The sequence below is a fragment of the Mustela putorius genome, unplaced genomic scaffold (assembly GCF_011764305.1).
Source record: "Mustela putorius furo isolate JIRA1106 unplaced genomic scaffold, ASM1176430v1.1 tig00000592_pilon_pilon_pilon, whole genome shotgun sequence".
NCBI lineage: Eukaryota > Metazoa > Chordata > Mammalia > Carnivora > Mustelidae > Mustela > Mustela putorius.
In genome coordinates, this window is record NW_025421426.1 from 10,747,812 (window position 1) to 10,771,087 (window position 23,276).

General features: G+C 51.2%; 1 protein-coding gene across 2 annotated transcripts; it reads right to left on the bottom strand.

Annotated features, from left to right (window-relative positions):
- Window positions 1–496: 496 nt before the first annotated feature.
- Window positions 497–22,465, bottom strand: SGK2 (serum/glucocorticoid regulated kinase 2). Of its 2 annotated transcripts, none has more exons than XM_004746414.3 (13): window positions 22,279–22,465; window positions 16,609–16,668; window positions 16,167–16,216; window positions 15,596–15,653; window positions 15,311–15,394; window positions 14,310–14,441; window positions 13,039–13,151; window positions 12,714–12,750; window positions 11,668–11,754; window positions 9,566–9,661; window positions 8,470–8,625; window positions 6,417–6,506; window positions 497–2,199 (listed from the first exon to the last, which is right to left on the bottom strand). In XM_004746414.3, exons 2-13 carry the CDS (start codon window positions 16,642–16,644, stop codon window positions 2,035–2,037), a joined length of 1,104 nt encoding a protein of 367 aa, XP_004746471.1. In that variant the 5' UTR covers window positions 16,645–16,668; window positions 22,279–22,465; the 3' UTR covers window positions 497–2,034. The 2 variants fall into 2 exon arrangements, with proteins under 2 accessions (XP_004746471.1, XP_004746470.1); XM_004746413.3 differs by lacking the exon at window positions 22,279–22,465 and adding an exon at window positions 17,768–19,434.
- Window positions 22,466–23,276: the final 811 nt, after the last annotated feature.

A 23,276-nucleotide genomic window follows, 5' to 3' on the forward strand; every position in this document is an offset into this window, starting at 1 on the left:
TAGGAGCTTGAATCACACAACTCTCTTTTGCCTTAAACTACTGTCACTGCAAAGTTAAAAAATGGAGAAGAGGATGAGGATTCTCTTCATGGGGATGCTGCATTTTGGTGCAAAATTAGTAAGATCGAAGTGATGTATTCCCATTAGAGAGGGCGCAGGCTGTGCCACTTGAGGCTTTGGACAGGTTTGGAGTTCTGCCTGATGTACGGTCAGTGTTTGCCAGAAACCTAAAGGAGGGCGTGCTCAGAGCACTTCTCCCACTGCTGAGACCTGCAGGAGAACAGCGGGTTTAAAAATCAGCAACCACCAAGTTCATTTCCCAGCTGTGCCTTGTACCTGCTGGGTGACCTTGGGCAAGTTGCTTAATCTATCAGAATGAATGTTTCTTATCTGTAAAGTGCGGTTAATAATTTCTAAATGCTGGTTTATTGTGAGGATTGCAGATAACGCATGCAAAGATCAGAAAGTGCTCAATAAACATAGATGAAGCATGATCCATTCCATATCATAGTTCTCCATTTTTATTCTCTATCCTGGTGAAAATTTTGTGACTTTACAATCTTAGACCACATGTGTTTCACAACCCATAATAGCAGGTTGTGTACTTTTGACAGTAATATCATGTTACTGACAATTACACTCTTGCTTTTCGCTTTGGGAAGTTGGGGGAATGGGGCTCTCCATCATGTTCCACATTTGTCAATTAACAGGTGCTGTTATGATAGAAACCAAATCAGAGCGTTTCTTTGAAAGTTCTCAGCACATGTCATAGGGTAACAGTAACTCTTCCTGATACAGCTTTCAGTAGGTCAGTGTTAGTGTCATTGGTGTGTTTTCCAGCACCATCCCCTGTTATTTCTGGGGCAAGAAGCTGAGGGGGAAAAAAAAAAAAAAAAAGGAAGAGAAAGCAGTAAAATCACCAGCACACACTGATGTTAAAGTTCCCTCCTTGTCCACAAGCCAAAAAGCCAATGAGCCCACCCTGAAGTAGCTGATGAACCACAGGTCTGTGGGGGACCAAAAAAAAAAAAAAAAAGAAGAAGAAGAAGAAGAAAGAAAGAACCACTTTGCCACGGAAATAAGGCAATATGATCCATCCTACTCGGTTTTGTGGGTACTGTTACCACAGTTACCACATGAAAGGTTCTAGTCCCTTTCTTGAGTCAAAATATGGCACAGGTGCGTCCCTGGGCCACATGCCTGGCCCTCACAGCAGGGGAGGCTGGGAAAGTCAGTTATCTAGCATTTTCAGCCACTGTAAGTAGAGGTAATTACTGCCCTTCATCGGGGCTCACGAGCTAGGAGATTCTCTGGACATAGGAAAGGATTCAGATGTCAGGCAGGCAAACCTAAAAACAAACGTCCAATACCACCCACAACAAAGAAAAAGACACCATCAACAGAGAAAAATGAGAGCATGCTGGGGGATAGCCTAGAGGTGACATATAAAATGACATCTCTGTCATTTTACACGTGGAGATAAAAATCCAAACACCTAGAGATCCTTTGGTAGAGAGATGCTGGTTGCCTACCCCACATTTCTTAGCATCAGAGCCTGTGTTTTTAAGGGTGGTAATGTGCCCAGCTAATAAACCACATATCCTAGCCTCCATTGCAGGTAGGAGTGGATGGCTAATGAGCAGAAGCCATTGGTGGGTGCTTCTGGGGAAGCTGCGTAAAGGTGCTATTTTGCTCTCCCCTCCTTGCCTCCATTCTCCTTGCTCAGGACACAGAAGCAGTGACTATAGAGCTCTAGCAACCACTTTGTGGCAATACAGCAATCCTAATATTGGAAGCCAATTGCCGAAGACGGCACAGCAGAAATACAGAAAGCCTCAGTATCTGAAGACCTGTCCAACCAGCCTTGGACCACCTAACAACATTCTTCCTTTATGTGCTGGAAAGATATATGTAACCTTATGTAAGTCCTTGTTACTCTGAGTCTCTGTTACTAGCAGCAGTAGGTAAGGAAGATAATTCCTGAAGGATACCAGCTGTCTTCAGTGGTTACACTAGTCTAGGAACACTTCTCTTCTAGTAGTCCAGGATGGCCTCATCCTCTGGTGCATAGGAAAATCCCAGGAAGGCACTGGAGGCCCCAGAACTACTGGCCACATTGTCAGGAGTACAGCCAATGGACTTTGAAACAGCTTCTTGGGTGAACTCGGGGTCAAAGTGTTTCAAGTCAGCAGGTCCTGCCTGTGAATAGAAACCAACAGTGAGATGGGAACACGGGAGTCCGAGCTGTTTAAGGAACCCACAGACCTGCGAGGGCTATTAGGTCTCCTTCTGAGGGCCTTGTGGATACTCACCTTTAGCTGACAGTGACACATGTGTTTGTTAGTAATTTTATTTCGTGGCCCACTAGCCATGTATCAGTGCCTCCAACCTCCTGGCATCCTGCCTGCTCCACACCAACACTCAGACAAGTCTCGTCAACACGCACTTACTGAATGCCTACCAGGCACTGTTCATGGCACTGGAAACAGGAGAGAACAAAACAGAATGGGCCCCTGCTTTCATGGAGCCTGTATTATGCAGAGGGTAGGAAGACTGATAATGAACATGTACATAAATAGACAAATAGACAATCTGGGGTGCTGACAGACCTTGTGAAGAAGATAAAATAAATACGGTAGAGAGTGACTGGCTGTTTTTGCCATCGGGGAAGAAGACCTGGGTGTGAGATCGTAAAAATGGTCACACATCCTCCATTCGCCATTTGGAGCTGGAGTCCAGCTCTCCATACCTTTAACACAGGTTAGCCATGCGACTTGTTTGCGACAATGAGACGTTACCAGATGGGAGGCAAGCCAAGACTTGAAAAACACACACTGGAAGTTGTTCTCTCCTGCTGCCCTTGGAACCCTAGGCCACCATGTGAACAAGTCCAGTCCAAGTCCGAACAAGTGACGTGAACAAGTCCAAGTCTGCTGGAGTAGCAGAGGCCTCAGAAGAGAATGCAGTCAGATGCTGGCCAACTGCCCTGCATTTGGGTGAGGCAGTTCTAGACTACTGGAATGATAGAGCCCAACAGAGACCGGCTGGCCTGGCACCGGCCCAAAAAACTCACCCAACCAACCCACTGAACCGGGATGAAATACAAAATTGTTTGAAGACACCTAGTTTCCTGTTTGGCTTGTTAGACAGCATGAGCTAAATGAACCATCCTCTTTGTGAAGAAGGCACAGCCTCTGGAGAACACTAGTCCACCAGGGTTTTCTGAAATGAACAGGTGAGCAAGGGGAAGGGTCCACAGATCTGCTTGAGTATGCAAGCCTGAGGCTGTAGAACCAAACGAACCATTGTGTCCAGCTTCTCAAAAAGGCCACAGGGCACAGGGGTCCCAGCTCAGGGACCAGGGTTCCAAGACCAGAGTGTGGATCCTGGCCCTGGCTCTTGATAGCTGTGTGGTCCTAGATAAGACAGATGTTTTCTCTGTTTTTTACAAATGATACTGATGTTAAAGATATGTATTCAAGGGGCGCCTGGGTGGCTCAGTGGGTTAAAGCCTCTGCCTTCAGCTCAGGTCATGATCCCAGATTCCTGGGATCGAGCCCCACATCGGGCTCTCTGCTCAGTGGGGAGCCTGCTTCCCTTCCTCTCTCTGCCTGCCTCTCTGCCTACTTGTGGTCTCTGTCAAATAAATAAATAAAACCTTAAAAAACAAAACAAAACATATTCAAGGTCTCCCAGCTGTAGACAACAGAACCAGGAATCTACCCCTGGTATGTCTCACTTTACAGTCCACTCGCTGCATTCTATTTCCGCCCTGTCTACCATTTTTTACATTATTCTCTCTCCAAGGTGTACATTCAATATTATCGTCAGGGTCTTTTCCACACCCCCAGATAAAGAAACTTTCCAGGTACCTGGACTCAGAGTATCCTATCTGACTACTTGTCAGGACTCTGATGCTCAAAGAGACGTTTGTGCATAGGTAATTCACAAAAGGCGAGGTGTAGATAGCAAACATTGGCAGTGTTGAGGTGTGCGAACTACAAGGATGCAAGCAGTGTGACACTGCGGGACGCTTTGCAAGCAGTTGAGAGAACCTCCAACGTCTCCTTCAAATGGGGCTCCTTTCATGCACACTGCCACCGCTAATTAATATCAGCACTAATTAACACTGCTAATTAAACACTAAACACCTTCACTATAAAAGAAATTAAAACAGGATGAGATGCCATGTTTTACTTAACAAATTTGCAAAGCTGAAAACAGTAACAATTGCACACATTGTAGAAAGGAAGATGAGAATTCTCCAGCAGACCCTGCTGGCAGGAAGTGGATTTTACTCCCCGTCGCAGAGTTAGGGAATCAAGAGCCTAGAGGGTGTCTGGCTGGCTTGTCAGGAGAGCAAGAGACTCTTGACCTCAGGGTCTTGAGTTCAAGCCCCAAATTGGATGATTACTTAAAAATGGGGAGATTACTTAAAAAAAGAAGAAAGAAAAAAACAGGTTCACATTCTCTGACCTGGTAACTCCCTACCTGCAATCCATCTTAAGGAAATAACTGGAACCCGGGGCAAAGATACACACTTAAAAGTGTTCATCAGTACTTTTATGATAAAGAAAGAATGATAATAACCTAAAGCTCACCATTTAGAGCATAGTTGAATACATTATATCACCAATGGAGGATTAAAATCTTATGTAACCATTTAAAATTATACTTCTAGGGCGCCTGGGTGGCTCAGTGGGTTAAGCCTCTGCCTTCAGCTCAGGTCATGATCTCAGGGTCCTGGGATCGAGCCCTGCATCGGGCTCTCTGCTCATCGGGAGACCTGCTTCCCCCTCTCTCTCTGCTTGCCTCTCTGCCTACTTGTGATTTCTCTCTCTGTGTGTCAAATAAATGAATAAAATCTTTTAAAAAATGAATAAATAAATAAAATGATACTTATAAAGTTTTATATGATTTGGGGGAAATAATGACATTGGTTTCTAGCAAGAAAAGAAAGGTAAGGAGAGAAGATATCTATATGTATTAAGTATAATCTATGTAAAAACACATAGAAAAAGACAGGAGGGAATATACCAGCAGCAATTTCTCTTGGGCAGTGAGATAATAAACTTTTCCACCTTGCTGTTTTAAACTGTTTTACACACTTTCTTTCTTTTTTTCTTTAAGATTTTATTTATTTGAGGGGCACCTGGGTGGCTCAGTGGGTTAAGCCTCTGCCTTCGGCTCAGGTCATGGTCTCAGGGTCCTGGGATTGAGCCCCGCATTGGGCTCTCTGCTCGGCAGGGAGCCTGCTTCTCCCTCTCTCTCTCTGCCTGCCTCTCTGCCTACTTGTGATCTCTCCCCGTCAAATAAATAAATAAAATCTTTAAAAAAAAGATTTTATTTATTTGACACAGAGAGAGAGAGAGAGAGAACAAGTAGGCAAAGCAGCAGGCAGAGGGAGAGGGAAAAGCAGGCTCCCCACTGAGCAGGGAGCCCGATGTGGGACTCCATCCCAGTAAACTGCGATCATGACCTAAGTCGAAGATAGATGTTTAATTGACTGAGTCACCCAGGCGTCCCTACACACTTTCTATAATGATTATATGCCACTTTTATTATCAGGGGAAAAAAAGAATTTTACAGGGCTTGGTTCCATCTGGGTGTGCTATGTGACAAAAAGGGGTTTATTTACTTATTTTTAAATTTTTTTTAAGGATTTTATTTATTTATTTGATAGAGAGAGAGTGAGAGAAAGCACAAGCAAGGGGAGTGGCCCGCAGAGGGAGAGGGAGAAGCAGGCTTCCCGCTGAGCAAGAAGCACAATGTGGGGCTCGATCCCAGGACCCTACGATCATGACCTGAGTTGAAGATGGATGCTCCACCAACTGAGCCACCCAGGTGCCCCATTTTTTTTTTAAGACTTTATTTTTTTTTTTTTAAGATTTTATTTATTTATTTGACAGAGAGAGAAATCACAAGTAGGCGGAGAGTCAGGCAGAGAGAGAGAGAGAGAGAAGCAGGCTCCCGCTGAGCAAAGAGCCCGATGCGGGGCTCGATCCCAGGACACTGAGATCATGACCTGAGCTGAAGGCAGAGGCTTAATCCACTGAGCCACCCAGGCGCCCCTTAAGACTTTATTTTTAAGGAATCTCTATACCCAACATGAGACTCGAACCTACAACTCAGAGATCAAGAATCATGTGTTCCACTGACTGAGCCAGCCAGGAGTCCCCAGAGAGTGCTTTAAACAGTGTAAAGGGCCCTGCAATGAAGGTTATTGGTGCTGAGAATGAAGGGGTGGGGGACAGTGTGGCTCTGGCAGTCAGGACTTCTGGGGCTTAGACCCCGTTTTGCCTCTAACTTACCATGTGGACCTGGGCCCCTGGTTATCCCACCTGTAGAAAGAGAGTGGCCCAGATCTCTCCCACCAGCCCCAGAAAACCAGAATATGGAACACAGTGACCTCTTACCACATTTGGGTTGAAGGGTGGAGTCAGCCTCTTGTGGTACAAGTCATCCCAGTTTATGGGGCTGAAGAATACATGATTCTTTATCTCAAGCTGTAGGAAGAAGGTGCTGATCACAAGTAGCCCTCCCCACGGCACTCCTCCCCCACCCCACCCCCTGACTCCTCATGTCTGGGCGCTCCAACTCTACGGGCAGCTGGCTGTTAAGCTCTAAAACCTTTACTGGGAAAGTAACTTGTAATTCCAGCTGGTTTCATGGGACAAAGGGCTGTTCTGCAGCCAGGCCTCTTCCCTTCACCATCATCTAGAACCCAAACCCTCCTCCCCTATAGCATTCATTCATTCCTCAACTATTTACTGAGCACCTACTCTATGCCAGCACCATGGAACATGGTGGTGGTATGTCAGTGAACAAGTGCAGAACCTGCCTTTGGAGTTCCCAGGGATCTTCCCACCCCATCCACCTGCCTCAGTGCATCTTGATTCTTCTAGAATGCAAACCAGAGAAATAGACCACCTCTGCTCAGTAAGGAAGGTAACGGAAGTAAAGCCCCAAGAAAAACTGCAGTTTCCTGGAGACCAGAATTTAGGACTCAGCCCTGGGCCTCGTTCACTACTTCTTTCCTAATCTAAGCCAATGTCAGCATCAAGTTCCTCTTATCCCAGCAGGACCCTCTCTATTCATGTTTGATAAGGAATGATTCTCCAGCTCCCTACATCATAAATGTTCCCCACCCCATGCCCCGTGTAGGTGTTAAAGAGCCGGATCCAAAAGATCTTGACGACTCAAGAAATGGATTAACACTGGTTGACTATAAATTAAGGAACTAGGTAACTAAAGGGTCTTTTTCTTAATATCCTTTGAGTTTTGATCTATGGGAATGTATCCCTTATTTGAAAAATCATACATATTTTTAAGATGCAAATTTCCACTTGAAAGAAGGGGACTAGTCTTCATGAGAGTCCCCTTCTTTAGCTGGCCAGGGATGGGTGGAAAAATGCCCTAAATGTTTGTTACACTTCATGGTATCCGGCATGTGGGGCTCCGGGTACCAACACTTAGCACTGGCCTAAGGGCTTTGTATATATTAATTCACATGATCTTTATAGCAGCTGTGATCTAGGTGTTATCACTGCAGATGGGGAAACTGAAGCTTACAGAGAGAAGTTATGCAATTTGCCCAAGGTTCTGCAACTAGGAAGGACGAGGAAGGTGGAGGAGGGATCTGAACCCAGATAGTCTGTCCGTGTATCACAACCACTGTGCTAGAAGAGAAAGCAAACTTCCAGGGAGAAAAGCACTATGGTCTTTCTTTTATAAATTCAAATTATCTCTTGTTGACTAGAGAATATAAGATTATTTTTCAAGTTCTACTTTAATAAAAAAAAAATCCTGAATTCATTATAGAAATCAAGAGTGAATTACTCATCTCTGTATCCTGAATGCCCAGCCTGGCACTGGCAAAAACCAAGTCCGGTCCTCTCTCTGCATAGAAACCAGAGGAATATCTTAAAACTGAAATTGGGTCTTGCCAGAGCCCTGTTCAAAATCCAGCAAAGTGGACCACTCTTCTTGTTCATGCCACAGGACTTTGGTACATGCTGTGTGCAAAAAAGGTGTTGTCCCCTCCTCGGAGTAGACCTACTTCACTATGCCACTGTAAATTCACTCCCTCCCATTATTGTCTATCTTGGCTCACTGTTCATTTATTTCCTGGTGCTTGTCACACTCTGTAATCATATATATCATAATGTTTGTTTGTTGTCTGCCTTCCCCAATCAACTTAACAAGGGCATAGACCCAGCCCACTGAATCGCTACAACCTAGCTCAATGCCTGGCACGTAGCAGGTGCTCAGTAAACATTGGATGAATTCAAGAACTAGAATAAAGGAAGTAATGAAGCAGTAGTAGCAGCTGTGAATTTCCAAACGAAGGAGTTTGCAATGCCCGGTTTTGGAGGGGAGCTGGATGCCCATCACTGTGCATCTGAGCTGCTTCTGCAGGAAGCTGAACACCCCCCTCAGGGACTAGTGCTCTGCTGGCAGTTCACCTACAAAGTCTGATTTGGAGCCCAGCCGCTGCCTCTGGTCCTTGTGGAGAAGGCCTTGCAGGAGGTCGCAGGCAGCCACAGTCTGGCCCCCAGGGATCTGCAGCGGCTGGTGCAGAATGTTCTCATACATCTGGGACATGTCTTGGCTGTAGAATGGTGGCTGATGAGAGAGAGAGAGAGAGAAGCTGGAGGCTCATCCATGCTAAAGTGGGGAAAGGTCTCAGGGAGACTTGGCTCAAAGCCAGGTAATGGAAGGATTCAGCCAGACTGCGTCTTGTGCAATGGTTCACACCACAGACTGGAGAGAAACAGAGACCTCACTTCCGGCATAGGGGAGAGGGCCACTGGGAGGGCTGAGAGGGGACCGCCCAGGAGCATCCCCTATCCCAGCTCTCTTAACCCAGCTTAGGCACCAAATCTGCGCTTTGCAAAATGAACACTTTTTTTTTTTTTTTTTTGCAAAGTGAACACTTTTGCCCTCGTGATTCCAGCCTAGCCGCACAGCCGTCTTTGGAGACAGGTAGTGATTTGTTGGACGAGACAAGGCTCAAGAGATTGAGCCACATGGCCAGGAAGAGAGCCAGACCCCGCTCCCATGCCCAGAGCCCACTCTTTCCTGAGACTCTTTATCCCGCCTCCTGCTTCTGCTGCTTCTTCCTGACTCCACAGAACCCATCTCTCATATCCACCACGTTCTGCTAGAGAAGCTGGACCAGAGCAGTGTCTGCCAGGGTAAGTCTACACAAGTGTCCCTCTGAGCAGGCAGCCCGGGGCTGGTTCCACAGACTTCCGGCACTGCGACCTTTCTGAGCCTCAGTTTCCCTCCCTGTAAATAAGAACAACTCCATTTCCTCCAGTGGCAGTCTCCCAAGGCTGTTTCTTGCTGCCGAAGGGGCCATAGATGAGATGGTGTGTTGTAAAGGGCTAACTAACCTTATTGAAGAAACATCCATAATCCAGACATCATCTTTTTGAGCTTGGAGTAAAAAGATGGCTCATTCAGTTCCTTGAAGAGCCGGAGGAGGCAACACAAGGGAGAGACCCACCCCCATCTCTTCCTGGAGCCACATGTCCCTTGAAGATGCTCACAGCCCACTCACCAGGCCTTGCAGCATCTCGTAGAGAACGGCCCCCAAGCACCACCAGTCCACTGCCCGATCATAAGGCTCTTTACGAAGCACTTCTGGAGCCAAGTACTGTTGAGGAGAAAATACATTTATCTGAAAGACACTCGGCCTCAGTCTCCCCACTTGTAAACAGGGCACTTAGAAGAAAAGATCACCAGGGGTTGATCCTGCTGTGATATGCATGTGCGTATGTTCAATCATCATCCATCTGCCAAAGGCCTACTCTGTGCCTGACCCTTTGCCAACGTGCAAAGGTAGACTTACACGGTTGTATAAGTGGTGCACAATACAAAAGTACCAGCCAAAAGGATATACAGAGTTGTAAGCCTGGCAGTGATTAACTCACCAAGCCATAACCCTAGTATAGGGTTATATCTTGCAACTTTATTAATGTTTAATAGAGTAACTCTTTCTAATTAATGTGCCCAAGGGGGTGCCTTTATCTAATTTGCACAAAAGCATCCTATCAGTGTCCTGGGAACCAGAAAACCCTGTGAGTACTCACAGTGCACTGGGGAGACTAATGCTGAAGTGGAAGTAAATGCGGCACATACTTGTACTGGAAACCTCAGTAACAGAGAGATGCATAGGAATCAGGAAAGAGGAGTTCCTAGTGACAGATGAATGCATGCCACAGAGCTGTGCCTTCCAACAAGATGACTACCTGAGACAGATCTATGCTTTCTGCCAAACCCAAGGGTGGGGTGACCCCTTTGTCTGGCATCTCTGCCATTGAGTCTCAGCAACGGACAAGAGCCATTTGGAGAGACTGTGTGGATGTGGGAGGGACAGGAAGTTATCCAGACCTGAGCCCCAGGAGGGGCTCATTTAACCTCCCAGAATCTTGATTTCCTCCTCTGTAAAATGGGGTTGCAGGATCCCTCCCTGGGGGCTGTTTTAAGGCTATGTGCTCATCTGGGCATAACAGGACATGTGTGCAGGCCTTGAACAATGGGAGCAACCATGGGTACTCTTGTCTGTGCTTCCCGGCATCACAGCAGTAGCTGACTTATGGAAGAGGTGATGTGTTGGAGCCCCATGTCTTCTCCACAATCCGGGATGTCCTTTGCTCTGCTCCTCACCCCTGGCAATGTCCACGGAAGAGATAGCTGGGCTGTCAAGCTTGGGGACACCAGCTCTGTCCAGTGGACACCCTGCCATATATGCAAACACAGACAATGGCTCCTGCTCAGAGAGATCACCTAATTCCATCAGCTGCTCCAAAACCAAATGGAGGAGGCCCAGCCGAGATCTGAGATCCAGATTTTCTAGCATACCGAGAACAACAGAGCAGATAAAAGTCCTGTCCCATGCCAGATCAGGAGGCACTTCCCAGTCCTACAGCCTCTGCCTCCCAGCCCCCACCCAGATTATCAGTCAACTGGGAACCCCGTTGGGTCCAAGGTCCAAGGGTCAACACCTTGTTGGGAGTCCAGGGAAAGGTTTTCACCTGCAAGGCTCCCGGGAAGCCCGGCAGGACACACAGACATGTATGGATTACTGCGGAGACCCACAGATTTTAGCCCCCCAGGCTCTTGGCAGCTGGAAGAGGGGAGTAGACCAGCATTTTGTATTCGCCAGCCCTGATCTTAACTTGTCAGGCCAAGCCCTCCTGCCACACATGGACTTCACCCTGTAGGGCAGGCTGTCCAACATGACAGCCACTCGTTGCACATGGCTACAAGAATAACCTATCTCAACAACTTCATATTGATTGTATGCTGAAATGACAATGTTCTGTATATACTGGGTTAATTAAAATATATTACAAAAATGAATTCTGCCTGTTTCTTTTTACTTTTTAAATGTGGCTGCTGGGAAACTTTACCTTGAGTATAGAGTCTGCATAGCTATTTCTCTTCTTCTAAGACGGTATTGCTGCAGAACTTCCCCAGCAGCCCCCAGAGCTGGTGCCCCCATTAGACAGATGAGGAAATCAAGGCAGAGGACCAGCCAGCTCAGGGCAAGGGCTTGGGTGACAGGACTGGGCCTCCCCCAACCCGGTGGAACCTGTTGGCTCTAAGCTCAACTGCTCATGGCCTGAACTCTGACCTCTCTTACAAGGTTTGGCTTACCTCAGGGGTGCCACAGAATGTGGATGTGGTATCCTCAGGCTCTACCCCTTCCTTGCAGAGGCCAAAATCCGTCAGCACCACGTGTCCCTGCAGAGGAGGGTGAGTAGAAGCTGGAAGGTGGTCTAAGCTAAAGGGATGGTCAGGCCTAACCCCAAAGCCCAGATGCTTTACCCCAGGCCAGCAGCTGGGGAGTCTCATGCCTCTGGCATAGGCTATAGGCTCCACTTAGAGACCCATAGCTCCTAGACTGGATGCAGGAGCGGTACAAGGGGCAAGGTTGGGGGGTATCATTCCACTGTCTGCCCGCCCCCTCCCCACAGCTTATCACAGACTTAGACCCATGCCCTACAACATGGCAGCTCCATGAATATCGTCGCTGGAGGGGACTGGCGGTGGCAGCTCCCTTGAAAGAGAGCTGGTGTTTCAGAAAACAACCATATCGTGTGGCAGCTGGATGGCTGGTGGAGGTCTTGGAGTGAGTGGATACTCTGCTCAGCTCTCCCCTTTAGGAGCTGTCACGCCCATACCCCACTTCTGGGACATTCCTCTTACCCCAAGTTATGTTCCTCCCAAGGGGCAATCCACACCCAGTGACCGGTCAGTTCAAGGGCACAAAAGCCCAGATTTCTTGCCTCAGTTTGGAACGGTTCTGAAGAGTCACCCCAGCCTGGACCCTCCCCACCCCTGTAAGATCAGCCAAGGCAACCTCATTTGCAACCACAATGCAGGTGGGCTTTCTCCTGTGCCCAGTCCTGCCTCCTCATCCCCTTAAAACTGGATCTCTTAAAAGCATTCCCCAATAACCATCTGCACTCAACACTCCATCTGTTTCCAGGGGACCCAGTCTAAGACACGGAGAAACTACAAAGTCCAAGAGCCTCCACTTGCCCCCCGCAAACCACACACACACACACACACACACACGTGCACACATAACTGAATGCATCCCTATCCATAAGCACAAGGCACAATGCTTGCACACATGTTCATAAGCACACACATATAGACACACACACACACACACACACACACACACACACACCGACCTGGCAGTCCAAGAGAATGTTCTCTGGTTTCAGATCCCTGCAGAAAACAAGAGAAAAGAGCACTGTGATGTCTCCCTTAGTGAGGAGAGCAGGAGACCCAGGATCCTGGCAGGAAGACTGCTCCTGGAGGCTCACGGAGATGTGGAGGGAGAGCCCAAGGAGAATGGGCACTTGATGCCAGAAAGGAAGCTCCTATTCTACCCCCACTGCTGAGCCGTCCTCCTTGGACAAAGGGCCAAGTTCACCAGGACCTAGGGGTCCACACGACCCCTGGCATTTGTGGCAGAAGGGCCAGAGCTGGCTCGGAGCCACAGGTGGGACTCACCTGTAAATGACGTTGAGGGAGTGCAGGTAGCCAATGGCACTGGCCACCTCGGCGGCGTAGAACCGGGCCCGGGGCTCCAGGAACCGGCGTTCCCGCTGCAGGTGGAAGAAGAGCTAGAAGGGGAGGAGGTGTGTGAGAGAGGGTCTCTGGGCGGGGGCTCCAGCTCCTAGAGAGCAGCGTGGGGGGCAACTGGGCGAGTCACCCGCTCGCTGAGCTGCAATGTTCTCAGACGGACAGGGGCATGCTTGGGGCGCCTTGGGGGCTCAGGCCTTGATCTCAGAGTTGTGAGTTCAAGCCCCACATTGGGCTTTATGCTAGCATGGAGCCTACTTAAAAAATGCTGGCCCCCACACTACAGAGCAGTCGTGGGTGTCCAGAGTGTCAGCAGGAGAGATGAATTCACATGGATTGAGCAGCTACCAGATTCCAGGGTCAAAGCCAGACCCTTTCACATCTCTTACCTCATTTAATTCTCTTGACTACCTTTAGGGTATCAAATAGGATGCCAGTTTCACCTAAGAGACAACTGGAAGGGGTCAGGTGACTTGCCCAAGGCCAGGGAGCGCATAACTGGCAGAGCTGCCATGGGACCCCAGGTCATTTGATGATGCATCTTCCCTTGCCCCAGCAGTAAGCTGTCAAACTGAGCCCAGCCTAGATCTATCCGGGGGCCAACTGCTTTGGTCTGTCTTGCTGGCCTGGGAAAGGCCTTTCCTCTACCAGGGGACTTAGGGATCCAGAGCAAAACCCACCTCTTGGTATCAGGCCAAAAGTCATGAGGTCATACAGGTTCAGTCTGGGATCACCTGCCCAGACAGACAGTCCAGGATGGGGCCTAGCCGCCCCCTGCTGTGCTTCTGGGTCACCAGGTGGCCTTGGGTCTCTGTTCACCACAGGGACCCATTACCCCCCACCCCGTCCCCGCAGTGGCCTATGGTATAAAAAAGAGGGCATCGGAATTCTTAACCACGGAACTCCACTAACACTGACCTTGCCCAGGTGTGCTGAAGTGAGTCTGGGCAGCCTTGTGTGGGGGCAGTCAAGAAATGGGGGGCTAAAAAAAAAGAAATGGGGGGCTGGGAGCCAAACAGACTTGCATTCAAATCCTGGCTCTGTCAGGGACAGGCTGGGTGGCCGTGAGCAAGGGAGTTACCTCTTGAGCCTCGATTTTTCAGCTACAAAATGGGTCTGTTGTGAGGATGAGGTGCTATCATTCGAGAATCTGGTACACGTACCAGGCATTTAAGAATCCTCCCTAGGGGTCCACCCACCTCTCCCCCGTTGACATAGTCCAGCACGAAGTAGAGCTTCTCAGGCGTCTGGAAGGAGTAGCGCAGGCCCACAAGGAAGGGGTGCCGTACATTCTTCAGCAGCACACTGCGCTCCGCCATGATGTGGCTCTGCTGTGGGGTCATAGTTAGGGGCGCATGTCACCACCCACACAGCCCCCAGTGCCCTGGCACAGCCCACGTGGCCTCACTCATTCATGGGGTTGCCCTGCCCAGGACCTTCTCATGCCCCTGCTCAAATACCCACTGTGGCTCCTTAGTGCCCTCAGAGCCAGGCTCCCTGCACAGTAGCCAGGATTCTGAATGGTCAGCTTTATCCGCAGCTTTGTGCGTGCAGCTCCAGCTCCTGGGTCAGAAATCTCTGAGCCTCTCTCCAGGGGTGATAAGGAAAGCACACGTGATTACCGCATAAAAGGAGTCCCACTTATGGTTTTGTTCATGCTGTTTTTCCTGCCTGGACACCGCACATTTGAGGCCAACTGCCAGGCCTCCCTAAAGACCTCGGCTATCTGCCCTCAGGATGTCCTTGTTAACATTAATTTCCTCGCCTCAGCCCTCTGATTGATGGTCCTCTCTCCTGGTCTGCTCTGTACCGCTCGAGAGCTTGGAATTAAAGAGACTCAAGTCAGCTGAAGAAGCTAGAACTGTGGGTTGGCTGTGGCTTGAGGGGCTCCAACACTGCACATACAGGAAGGCTGGCAGCTAGACAAGGCAGAGGGGGCTCATCGGCCATGGAGCCCTGAGTTTCCCAGTGGACGGCAGAGAGCTGGGATGGGGTCCTCCCGAAAGCCCTATGGGTGAGCTGGTTGGCTGGGTCCTCTGAAAAGGGTCACCACCGTCAGCACCACCCGGCCCTCTGTCTGCTGTGATCACAGCTGCACCCAGCCCCGTGGGTCCTTCAGCACTGGGACCCATCTCGGGAAAACATCTTAGGCTGGGGTCGAGAAGTAGGAGGGGAAATGCCTGAGCACGAGCTCTGGTACCTCTTTCTTCTTTAAGATGGACTTTTTCTGCAGCACCTTCACTGCGTAGAACATCCCATCAGACTTGTGCTTGGCCAGCAGGACCTGAGCAGAAGCACAAACGTAAGGCCCCACAAGGGATGACTCCTCTGAGCTTCGGATTTCTCCATCAGCCGCTTGCTCTGGCCCTGCGTCCAGGATTCTACAGTTGTGAGCTCCTGCTTTGTGCGTGCAAGCGACAGGCAGAGGGTGGAGAAGGCCGGGGAAGGGAAGACCCAGGTCTCCCAACCTCCCTGTGTCACTCACCTTCCCATAGCTCCCTTTGCCAATGACTCTCAGGAAGTCAAAGTCGGTGGGCCGGGCGCTGCAGGGGAGGGAGAAGAACACATTTGTGGACTTGGGAAACCTGGCTCCTGATAGGAAATCCAGGCTTCTCTTTGACTTGGAAGCTGGGGAACAGAGGGAGCTTTCCAAGAGTCAAGCCTCCTGGTCACTGAAGCATGCCATGTTCTCCCAGCCAAGAGGACTTGGAGGACAGACCCCTACCCCTGGGGAACCACAGTCAAGCAACCAACAGACAAGCTGGGGAGAAAACTGACAAAACTGAAAAGAAGACAAGAACTCTGCTCCCCCCGCCCCCCAAACCTGAGAAGGGCCTGAAGGGTGGGGAATTGCTAACAATGCAGAGTTTGGGGTGCGTTTCAGGCATGCGACTCAGCATGGGCAAAGCCTGGGGAATTAGTGGGAGATACAGCTGGGTCCCAGGTGGCAGAAAGTCCTGACGGTAGACCAGAGAACTTGGATCTGATTCCCAAAGAGAGGAGAGCCAGGTATGAAGGAAGCCCAAGGGAAAGTTGCTTGAAAGACCAGAACTCACTTTGGGTTGGCCGAAGGTCCCAGGTTGATGTTCCCATTGGCCCTTGAGGGCTGGTAGACATGGACAGAAAAGTTAGTAAGATCAGCAGGGACTGAGTGTTAGGATCCTCAGCCTCCTGCTTTCCCCTGGCCTAGGCCCTGCTCCCTTCTCTACTAGCCTGCCTGCTTCTTCCTTCCTTCTTTTCACTGGTCTCCCAACCCTCCCAGCCACCCACCATCTCATCTGTTTCTCCTAACACCCCATTTTCTTGAAGCTCTTGCCCAACTCTGTGCCCTGTTTACCCTGTAAATGGCCCACTTCCGTGAGCTGACAGTGACCCCTGACAGCACCCCACCCCCTACTCTAGGTGGGCCCACCAGGCTGGCCTGAGCATCCCCCGGATTTCCCCTGGAGGAGGAAGTGAGCCCCCTGGTGGTGTGTAGGGGAACCAAGACTCACTCACCAGAGGACTGGGCATCCCAGCCTGGCTAGAGTCCATTCTATGGCAGCGATCAGGTGGGCTCTGAGGACACAAGAGGGACCGGGCATGAGAGAGCTGTGGTTGGGGAAGGAGTCTCACCTGTCTAAGGCTTTAGGCACTGCTGCACTCTCCATCCCTCTCCAACCCCATGCACCTGCCAGTCTGAACACCTCCAACCCAAGGCTGATGACCCCTGCAAGGGACAAGAACCGATACACCCTGAACCCAGCCTCTCTAACCAAACATCTCAAGAAGGAGCCAAGGAGAATGCCCAGGGGTATCCCTCCCAGGCTTAATGTTTTCAAGGATTGGGGACAGCCAGTGTGGCAAGATCCCTGTGAGCCAGGGCGGCTCTGGAAGGCTAGGATGGCCAGGGCTGGAAGGCTGGGCTCCCCAGGCTCCCAGACAGGCACACTGCAACCCTGAATTCCTGGAGACATCCCTGAGCTGGGATCTGTGTTGTGCTGACTGTTATCTCCCTGCCGCATGGACTTCTACTTAATGCCCCTGCAATGGCAAGTGGCCTGGGGGCCTGGGCTAGAGCCACGAAGAGATGACCCAAGCCTGGCTAGTGTTTGTTTGAAGAGTGTGACCAGCTGGTCTCTGCAGCTAGCAGTGTCTTTCCTGCTCCCATGCTGCAGGCTGAAGGAGGCTGTCCGGGCTCTGGCTCAGGATGTTCACGGCATATGCCTGCTTGGAAGGCCAAGGGGAAGAACTGAGATCCCACCTAAGAACCCAGGTGCTCATGGAGGATGTAGGTACTGTACATCCCAGGACCACAGCCTTGACCCACCGGGGGGCCTGGACAACAGCCTAGCCTCTCTGGGTAAAAAAAACCACCCGTCTTTACAAGGGAGGATCCTGAAGCAACCACTCCTGTGATGGCCTTGGGCGCTGACAAAGTCATCCCAGGAGAAAGGAGGGAATCCCCTAGCCCAGGCTGCTCCAAAAGGCCCAGGCCCGTGGGATCCTGGGATCCTGAGAGAACGAGCTTTAGATCTGCCTGATAGGGAGTGTAGCCTGGCTTCAGCCAGCCCCCTGGGGTCCGTGCTCCCCGAGGGCCCATAATGCTGCCACACCCACTCCTGGGTTGATCCCATAGGCCCCTTTGCGGGGCCCAGGCCTCTCTAGCCCCACATACCTGTGCAGCCTGAGGAGAGGCCACTGGAAGAACCGGCAGTTGGAGCCGGAGGACAGGCCGTGGACAAGAGAGCCTCTCTCTGTTCTCCCAACAAGGGCCGAAGTGTCTGTGCCTGGCGCCGGGCCGGCCCCGGCACCCAGCTCAGAACTCCCCGCCGCAGCAGCAACAGCAGCAACAGCAGCAAGGGGGCTGTTAATGTCACGTGGGATCCAGCGGCGCTTAGGATGGGACCAGGGACCTCACCTCCCCCTGGGGGGCGGGTGGGAGGGGGGTGGGCAACAGCTGCGGGAACGCCCTGCTGACGCCTGAGGCTTGTTCGAATGTGTGAGAGTATATGGCTCAGGCTGTGTGTGTGTGTCTGTGTGTGTAGGGGGCTTGTCTGTAAGAAGACGCGCTCCCTGGGGCCTACCGAGGCCGGGCATAGACAGACTCCTTAAGGTTCTAGAGACCTCATCCAAGGCAGCTGAGAGCACTTTGCCTTCCAAGAATCTGTAGGTGTTTCAGGCACAGGTGTCTGGCCCAGTCCAGCCAGCCTTGGTCTTTGCCTGCTGAGCACTTGGCCCTTTGGGCCCTTCCTTGCTCGCTGCTCCAGGAACTTGGCCCACTGTCTCTAGGAAAGGACAGGTTGGCCTACAGCTCTCCAGCTGTGTCAGTGGTATGTGGTGCAATAATTAAGTACTCACGGGATCCCTCCTCTCCCCAGGCACTCATGAGGGGTGTTCTGGGGAATGAAAGAGTTCAAGGGGCCTGACAGAAAGCCCCTGCCTTTCTGGAACTTTCTGTGTGGCTACCGTATGCCACATTTAGTTGGACCTCTGCAATTCACCACAGTGGAGGGACCCACGGGGCCAGGGCTAAGAAGGTTGGCCGGGGAGGGACCTGAGCCCAGCAGCCTTGGGGGTTCTCACTGGGCTCTGAAAAGCAGGGGACCAGTGGGGGGTTGTCCCAGCAAAGCAAACCCAAGTGAACAATATCAGAGCCTTCCATCTTTCAACAAACTAGAAATGTTGAACCAATACACCGATGGGCAGGATGTCATGTTGACAAAACACATACCCACCACAAGGACATTTCTTTTGAATAACAAGACCCTGATGGGACTTTATTCAGCAGCCAGGTGTAGAACAGGAGAATAATCATGAAAGTAATCCTAACTGAAATGGCCTGCTCAGAGCCCCTGCTGGCTGTGACTTTCCCTCTCTTGACCTGACATTCCTCTCCGAGTTCAGTTCCACTTCGGTGTCCTCCCTTTCAGTTAAACGCCTTGAAAGAGTTGTCTGGACTCAGTTTCCACTCTTCCTCCTTTTCTCTCTTGAGCCCATTCCAAAGAGGCTTTAACCCCAGCCCTCCACCAAGACCCTGGGCCGGTGACTCCCACGTTCCAGAGCCAGTGATGGGCTCCTCGGCCCCAGCTCGCCCAGCTTCTCTGGAGGTGGAGGACTGGGTACACCCGGTCTTCCCACTTGGCTTCCGGAGCTCCTGGTTTTCTTTCCATCTCAACCTGCTGCTCTTTCTCCATTTCTGCCGAATCTGCCTCCTCCTTTGCCACTAAATGGTGGCCTGTCCTGGGGTTCCGTTTTCAGACCTCTAGCTACCCTTGCTCCCAAACTCTCTCCTGCACTAAGTCTGTTTTTTTTTTTTTTTTAAGATTTTTATTTATTTATTTGACAGGCAGAGATCACAAGCAGGCAGAGAGGCAGGCAGAGAGAGGAAGGGAAGCAGGTTCCCTGCTGAGCAGAGAGCCCGATATGGGGCTCGATCCCAGGACCCTGAGATCATGACCTGAGCCGAAGGCAGAGGCTTTAACCCACTGAGCCACCCAGGTGCCCCCTAAGTCTGGGTTTATGTATCTAACTGCACTCTTGGCCATTCACTAGTTGGGTGCCTGGAAGCACCTCACTCGTAACACGTCCAAGAGTCTGGACGCCCATTCCTTCCCCTCCGCTCCGGCCTGCTCCTCTGTCTTCCATCTCCTACCTGCTCAAAGAGTCAAGCCAGCAACTTGGAATTCGGTCTAGAGACACGGAACCTTCCCCCAACTCCAGTCCACCATGAAATCCCAGGAGACTCTACCTTCCCATAGAACCTAGGGAGCACTGCTACCCACCAGAGCATCTGCCCCGTCCCTGCCTGAGCCACTGACACTCATCATTTGCCTCCCTGCTGTCTCCTGATTTTTAGCTTGACCCTCTGCATGTTTCTCCACCCAAAGCCAGAGCACCACTTTTTTTTTTTTAAAGATTTTATTTATTTATTTGACAGAGATCACAGGTAGTCAGAGAGGCAGGCAGAGAGAGTGAGAGGGAAGCAGGCTCCCTGCCGAGCAGAGAGCCCGATGTGGGACTCGATCCCAGGACCCTGAGATCATGACCTGAACCAAAGGCAGCGGCTTAAACCACTGAGCCACCCAGGCGCCCCCAGAGCACCACTTTTACACTGGAAGCCAGACCACGTGACCTGGCTGCTCAGAAACTCCAGTCACTTCCCATCACACCTTGGATTAAAATCCAAAGTCTGCCATGGTCTGCGAGATTCCATGTGACCTGGTTCCTGTCGCCGTCTCCACTTTCATTCCCATGCTCTCTACACTCCAGCTTCTCTGACTTTCTTTCTGTTGCTCAAACACACTGAGTGCCCTCTGGCCTCCTGGCCCTGGCCCTTCCTTTCCCCTCTGCGTAGAATGTTCTTCCCCCCACCCCCGACTTCTGCATGGCTGGCTTCCAGGAACATCACAGAGGTCTCTGCTCAACTGTCACCACTGAGAGAGGCCTCTTCTCGTTATGCATGACTGATTTTCCTCGTTTGTCTGAGACCGAGGATTTCTAGGGATGTGAGACTCTCGGGGCTAAAGCTAGAGCAGTCCCGGGGCACAGCAGGATGGCTGGTCACTATACAGCACGCTCCCGCCTGCTCCCTGTCCCCTTTCTCTGCTGAGCACGTTCTACTCTGACATCTCGTCATCAACTCTTTCTGTCTTGCGCTAGAACATCGGCTCCACGAGGGCAAAGACTTTTCTTGTTCACGGTGGAGTCCCCAGCACCTAGATAAGGATCTGGTACGGGATCGGTGCTCAGTATTTGAGTGATGAAACAGGAATGAGTTGATAAGATCAAGGAGCGCACATATATCAAATGGAAAATTGCCCAACGGAAAACGATAGATTTGTGAATCAGAATGGGAATGTATGCGTGACACAACGTCAAGCAGAAAAAGGACATTTCAAAATGGTAGGTGTGCCAGGGAGATCATCCTTGTAAGATAATAGAGACACATATGCACGTATACATTTGTGCATAGGCACCAAGAAAGGCTGGACGCTTACAACCCAAGGTGACAGAGGGTTAAGCTAATTTTTATCTTCGTACCTTGGTGTAAAATGTCTCGAGAGGTTGCTGTTCCCTTAATTCTTTGGTAGGAAGGCCTGGGGAGAATTTTGACACATGCATTGCCCACCACCACACTCCCATCACCTCGACTGGAACTCCCACATCGAAGCAGCTCACAGCTCCTGTAGCTTCTTTCTTACCTGCACCATCGTCTTCTGATTTTCTGGCCGAAGGCTGGGCATCAATACCTCATCGTGACTATTCAAACCCACAGGGATGCCCGTGAACTTGCACGGTGTGATCCCTCCTAACTGCTGGAGCTTAGACGCATACGCCTCTGGCCATCATGGCACCAACCTGCTCACACTTCCCGAGGGCTGCTGGCTGCAGCGGGGGTGGGGGTCACTCCGTTCCCTCTCTTTGGAGCACTGCCCTGACCATTCTGGTCTGCTCGGCCAGCCCGTTCGCCTCTGTCCTCATTTGCCGTCCCCAGAAGCCTTGCCAGACCTCCTCCTGCACCGCCCCCCCGGATCCCCTAAACTCTTACCCCCTCCTCTGTGTCCACTGCTTCTGTAACACCTGTCTTCACACTACTGTGATTTATTTGCCTGCCTGGCCAGTGCATACCAATGACATACCAATGACAGTGCCACCAAGGGCCAGCTTGGTCTTGTTTTGTTCCCACAGCGCCAGGGGTTAGAAACCACCAGGATCCCTGTTTGAAGGAGGAGGAAACTGAGGCACAGAGAGGTGAAGTGGCTTGACCAAGACACCAAGCTGGCTAACGCTCTAACTGGGATTTGAACCCAGCCCGTGGCCTAGAACTGCAGGGAGAAGTTAGGAATGTAGAAAAGGAAGGAAGGAATTGAGCGGGGTGGGCGGGAGGGTGTGGCTGCCATCAGGAGGAGAGGAGATTAGGGACAGGGAGGCAGGGAGGTAGTTGAGAGGGATGGACGGGATGGAGGGGCAGGAAAGGCATTAGGGAGGGGTGAGGAAGGAAGGGAGGAGGGCAGGAATAGTTACGAAGGAAAGTGGTAGGAAAGGAATTAGGAAAGAGGGTGCTAGGCAGGAAAGGGAGGACATTGGCAGCCCGAAACGAAGACAGCCAGGTGACCCGTTTCTCCGTTTGGCAGCCCGACCAACAGGCTGGCAGGCAGGGGTCCTGCTCACGCCTGAGCCTCTCACCTGAAAATGTGGGGTCTCCGTCAGGTCCTGGGGAGCAGCCCGGGGCACAGCTCTGCCCTCCTGTCTCTCTGCATGGTCCCGCTGACCTGAAACCCAGCCCCGCGGTGCTGGACAACCTTCCCGGTCAGGAGCGACCTGTCACCCACTCACTTGGCTCCCGAGCCAGCTAGGAGCTAGCTGCAGGGCCTTCTGGTTACTAATTAACCTTGGACCTGAATGGAAGACAGCTTCTAGACAGGCCTGGCCCTGGGGACCCTCTGAACTTTAAAGAGCTACTGCACCATTCGAGTTGTGTGACCTTGGACTGGCAACGCCAGCTCCCCGAGCCTCGTGAGGACTACCGAGGATGGCGTGTGTCCTGACCCTCACAGGAAGGGTCTCTGAGTTGCCTTTCAACCCTGTCACGTTTCCATTCTCTGAAATGCCTCCCGCCCCACCTCCCAGGTCCGGCCCAAATGCTGACCTTGCATGGTCTGCCCTGATTCCAACAGCTGAATCACGTCCCCTTTCCCTTAGTGCCTGGAGGACTGACCGTTGAAAGGGCTGGTCTCACACGGTTCTCCCCTGAGCGGGGACCACAGCCTCTGACATGACCCCTTCCCCGACACCTCTGGGAATGGAAAGCTCATTTTATCCTGAGCCAGCCTTGTTGCCGGACACTGCCAAGCCCGAGGCTGCCGCCCAGAGCTCACCTGCTGGGGCACCGCTTGGGGAACCACCTCGGGAAGAGAACCATGGCTGAGTGGAGCCCCATGCTCTGCTCTGCCCTTCAGTGACCTGGGGCTCAGGAACCAGGGCTCAGCACTCCCTAGCTTGCACCGAAGGAAGGCTAGCTCCTGGTCAATCTGAAGCTGCCCAGACTGAGGGTTCCAACTCAGGGCAGGGGCCGGGACTGGCGGGCTGCACAGGGTCTGGCTATCATGCTGCCTCCTCACTGCCTTTTCATTAGGATCTCAGCAACTTTTTTTTTTTTTTTTAAGATTTTATTTATTTATTTG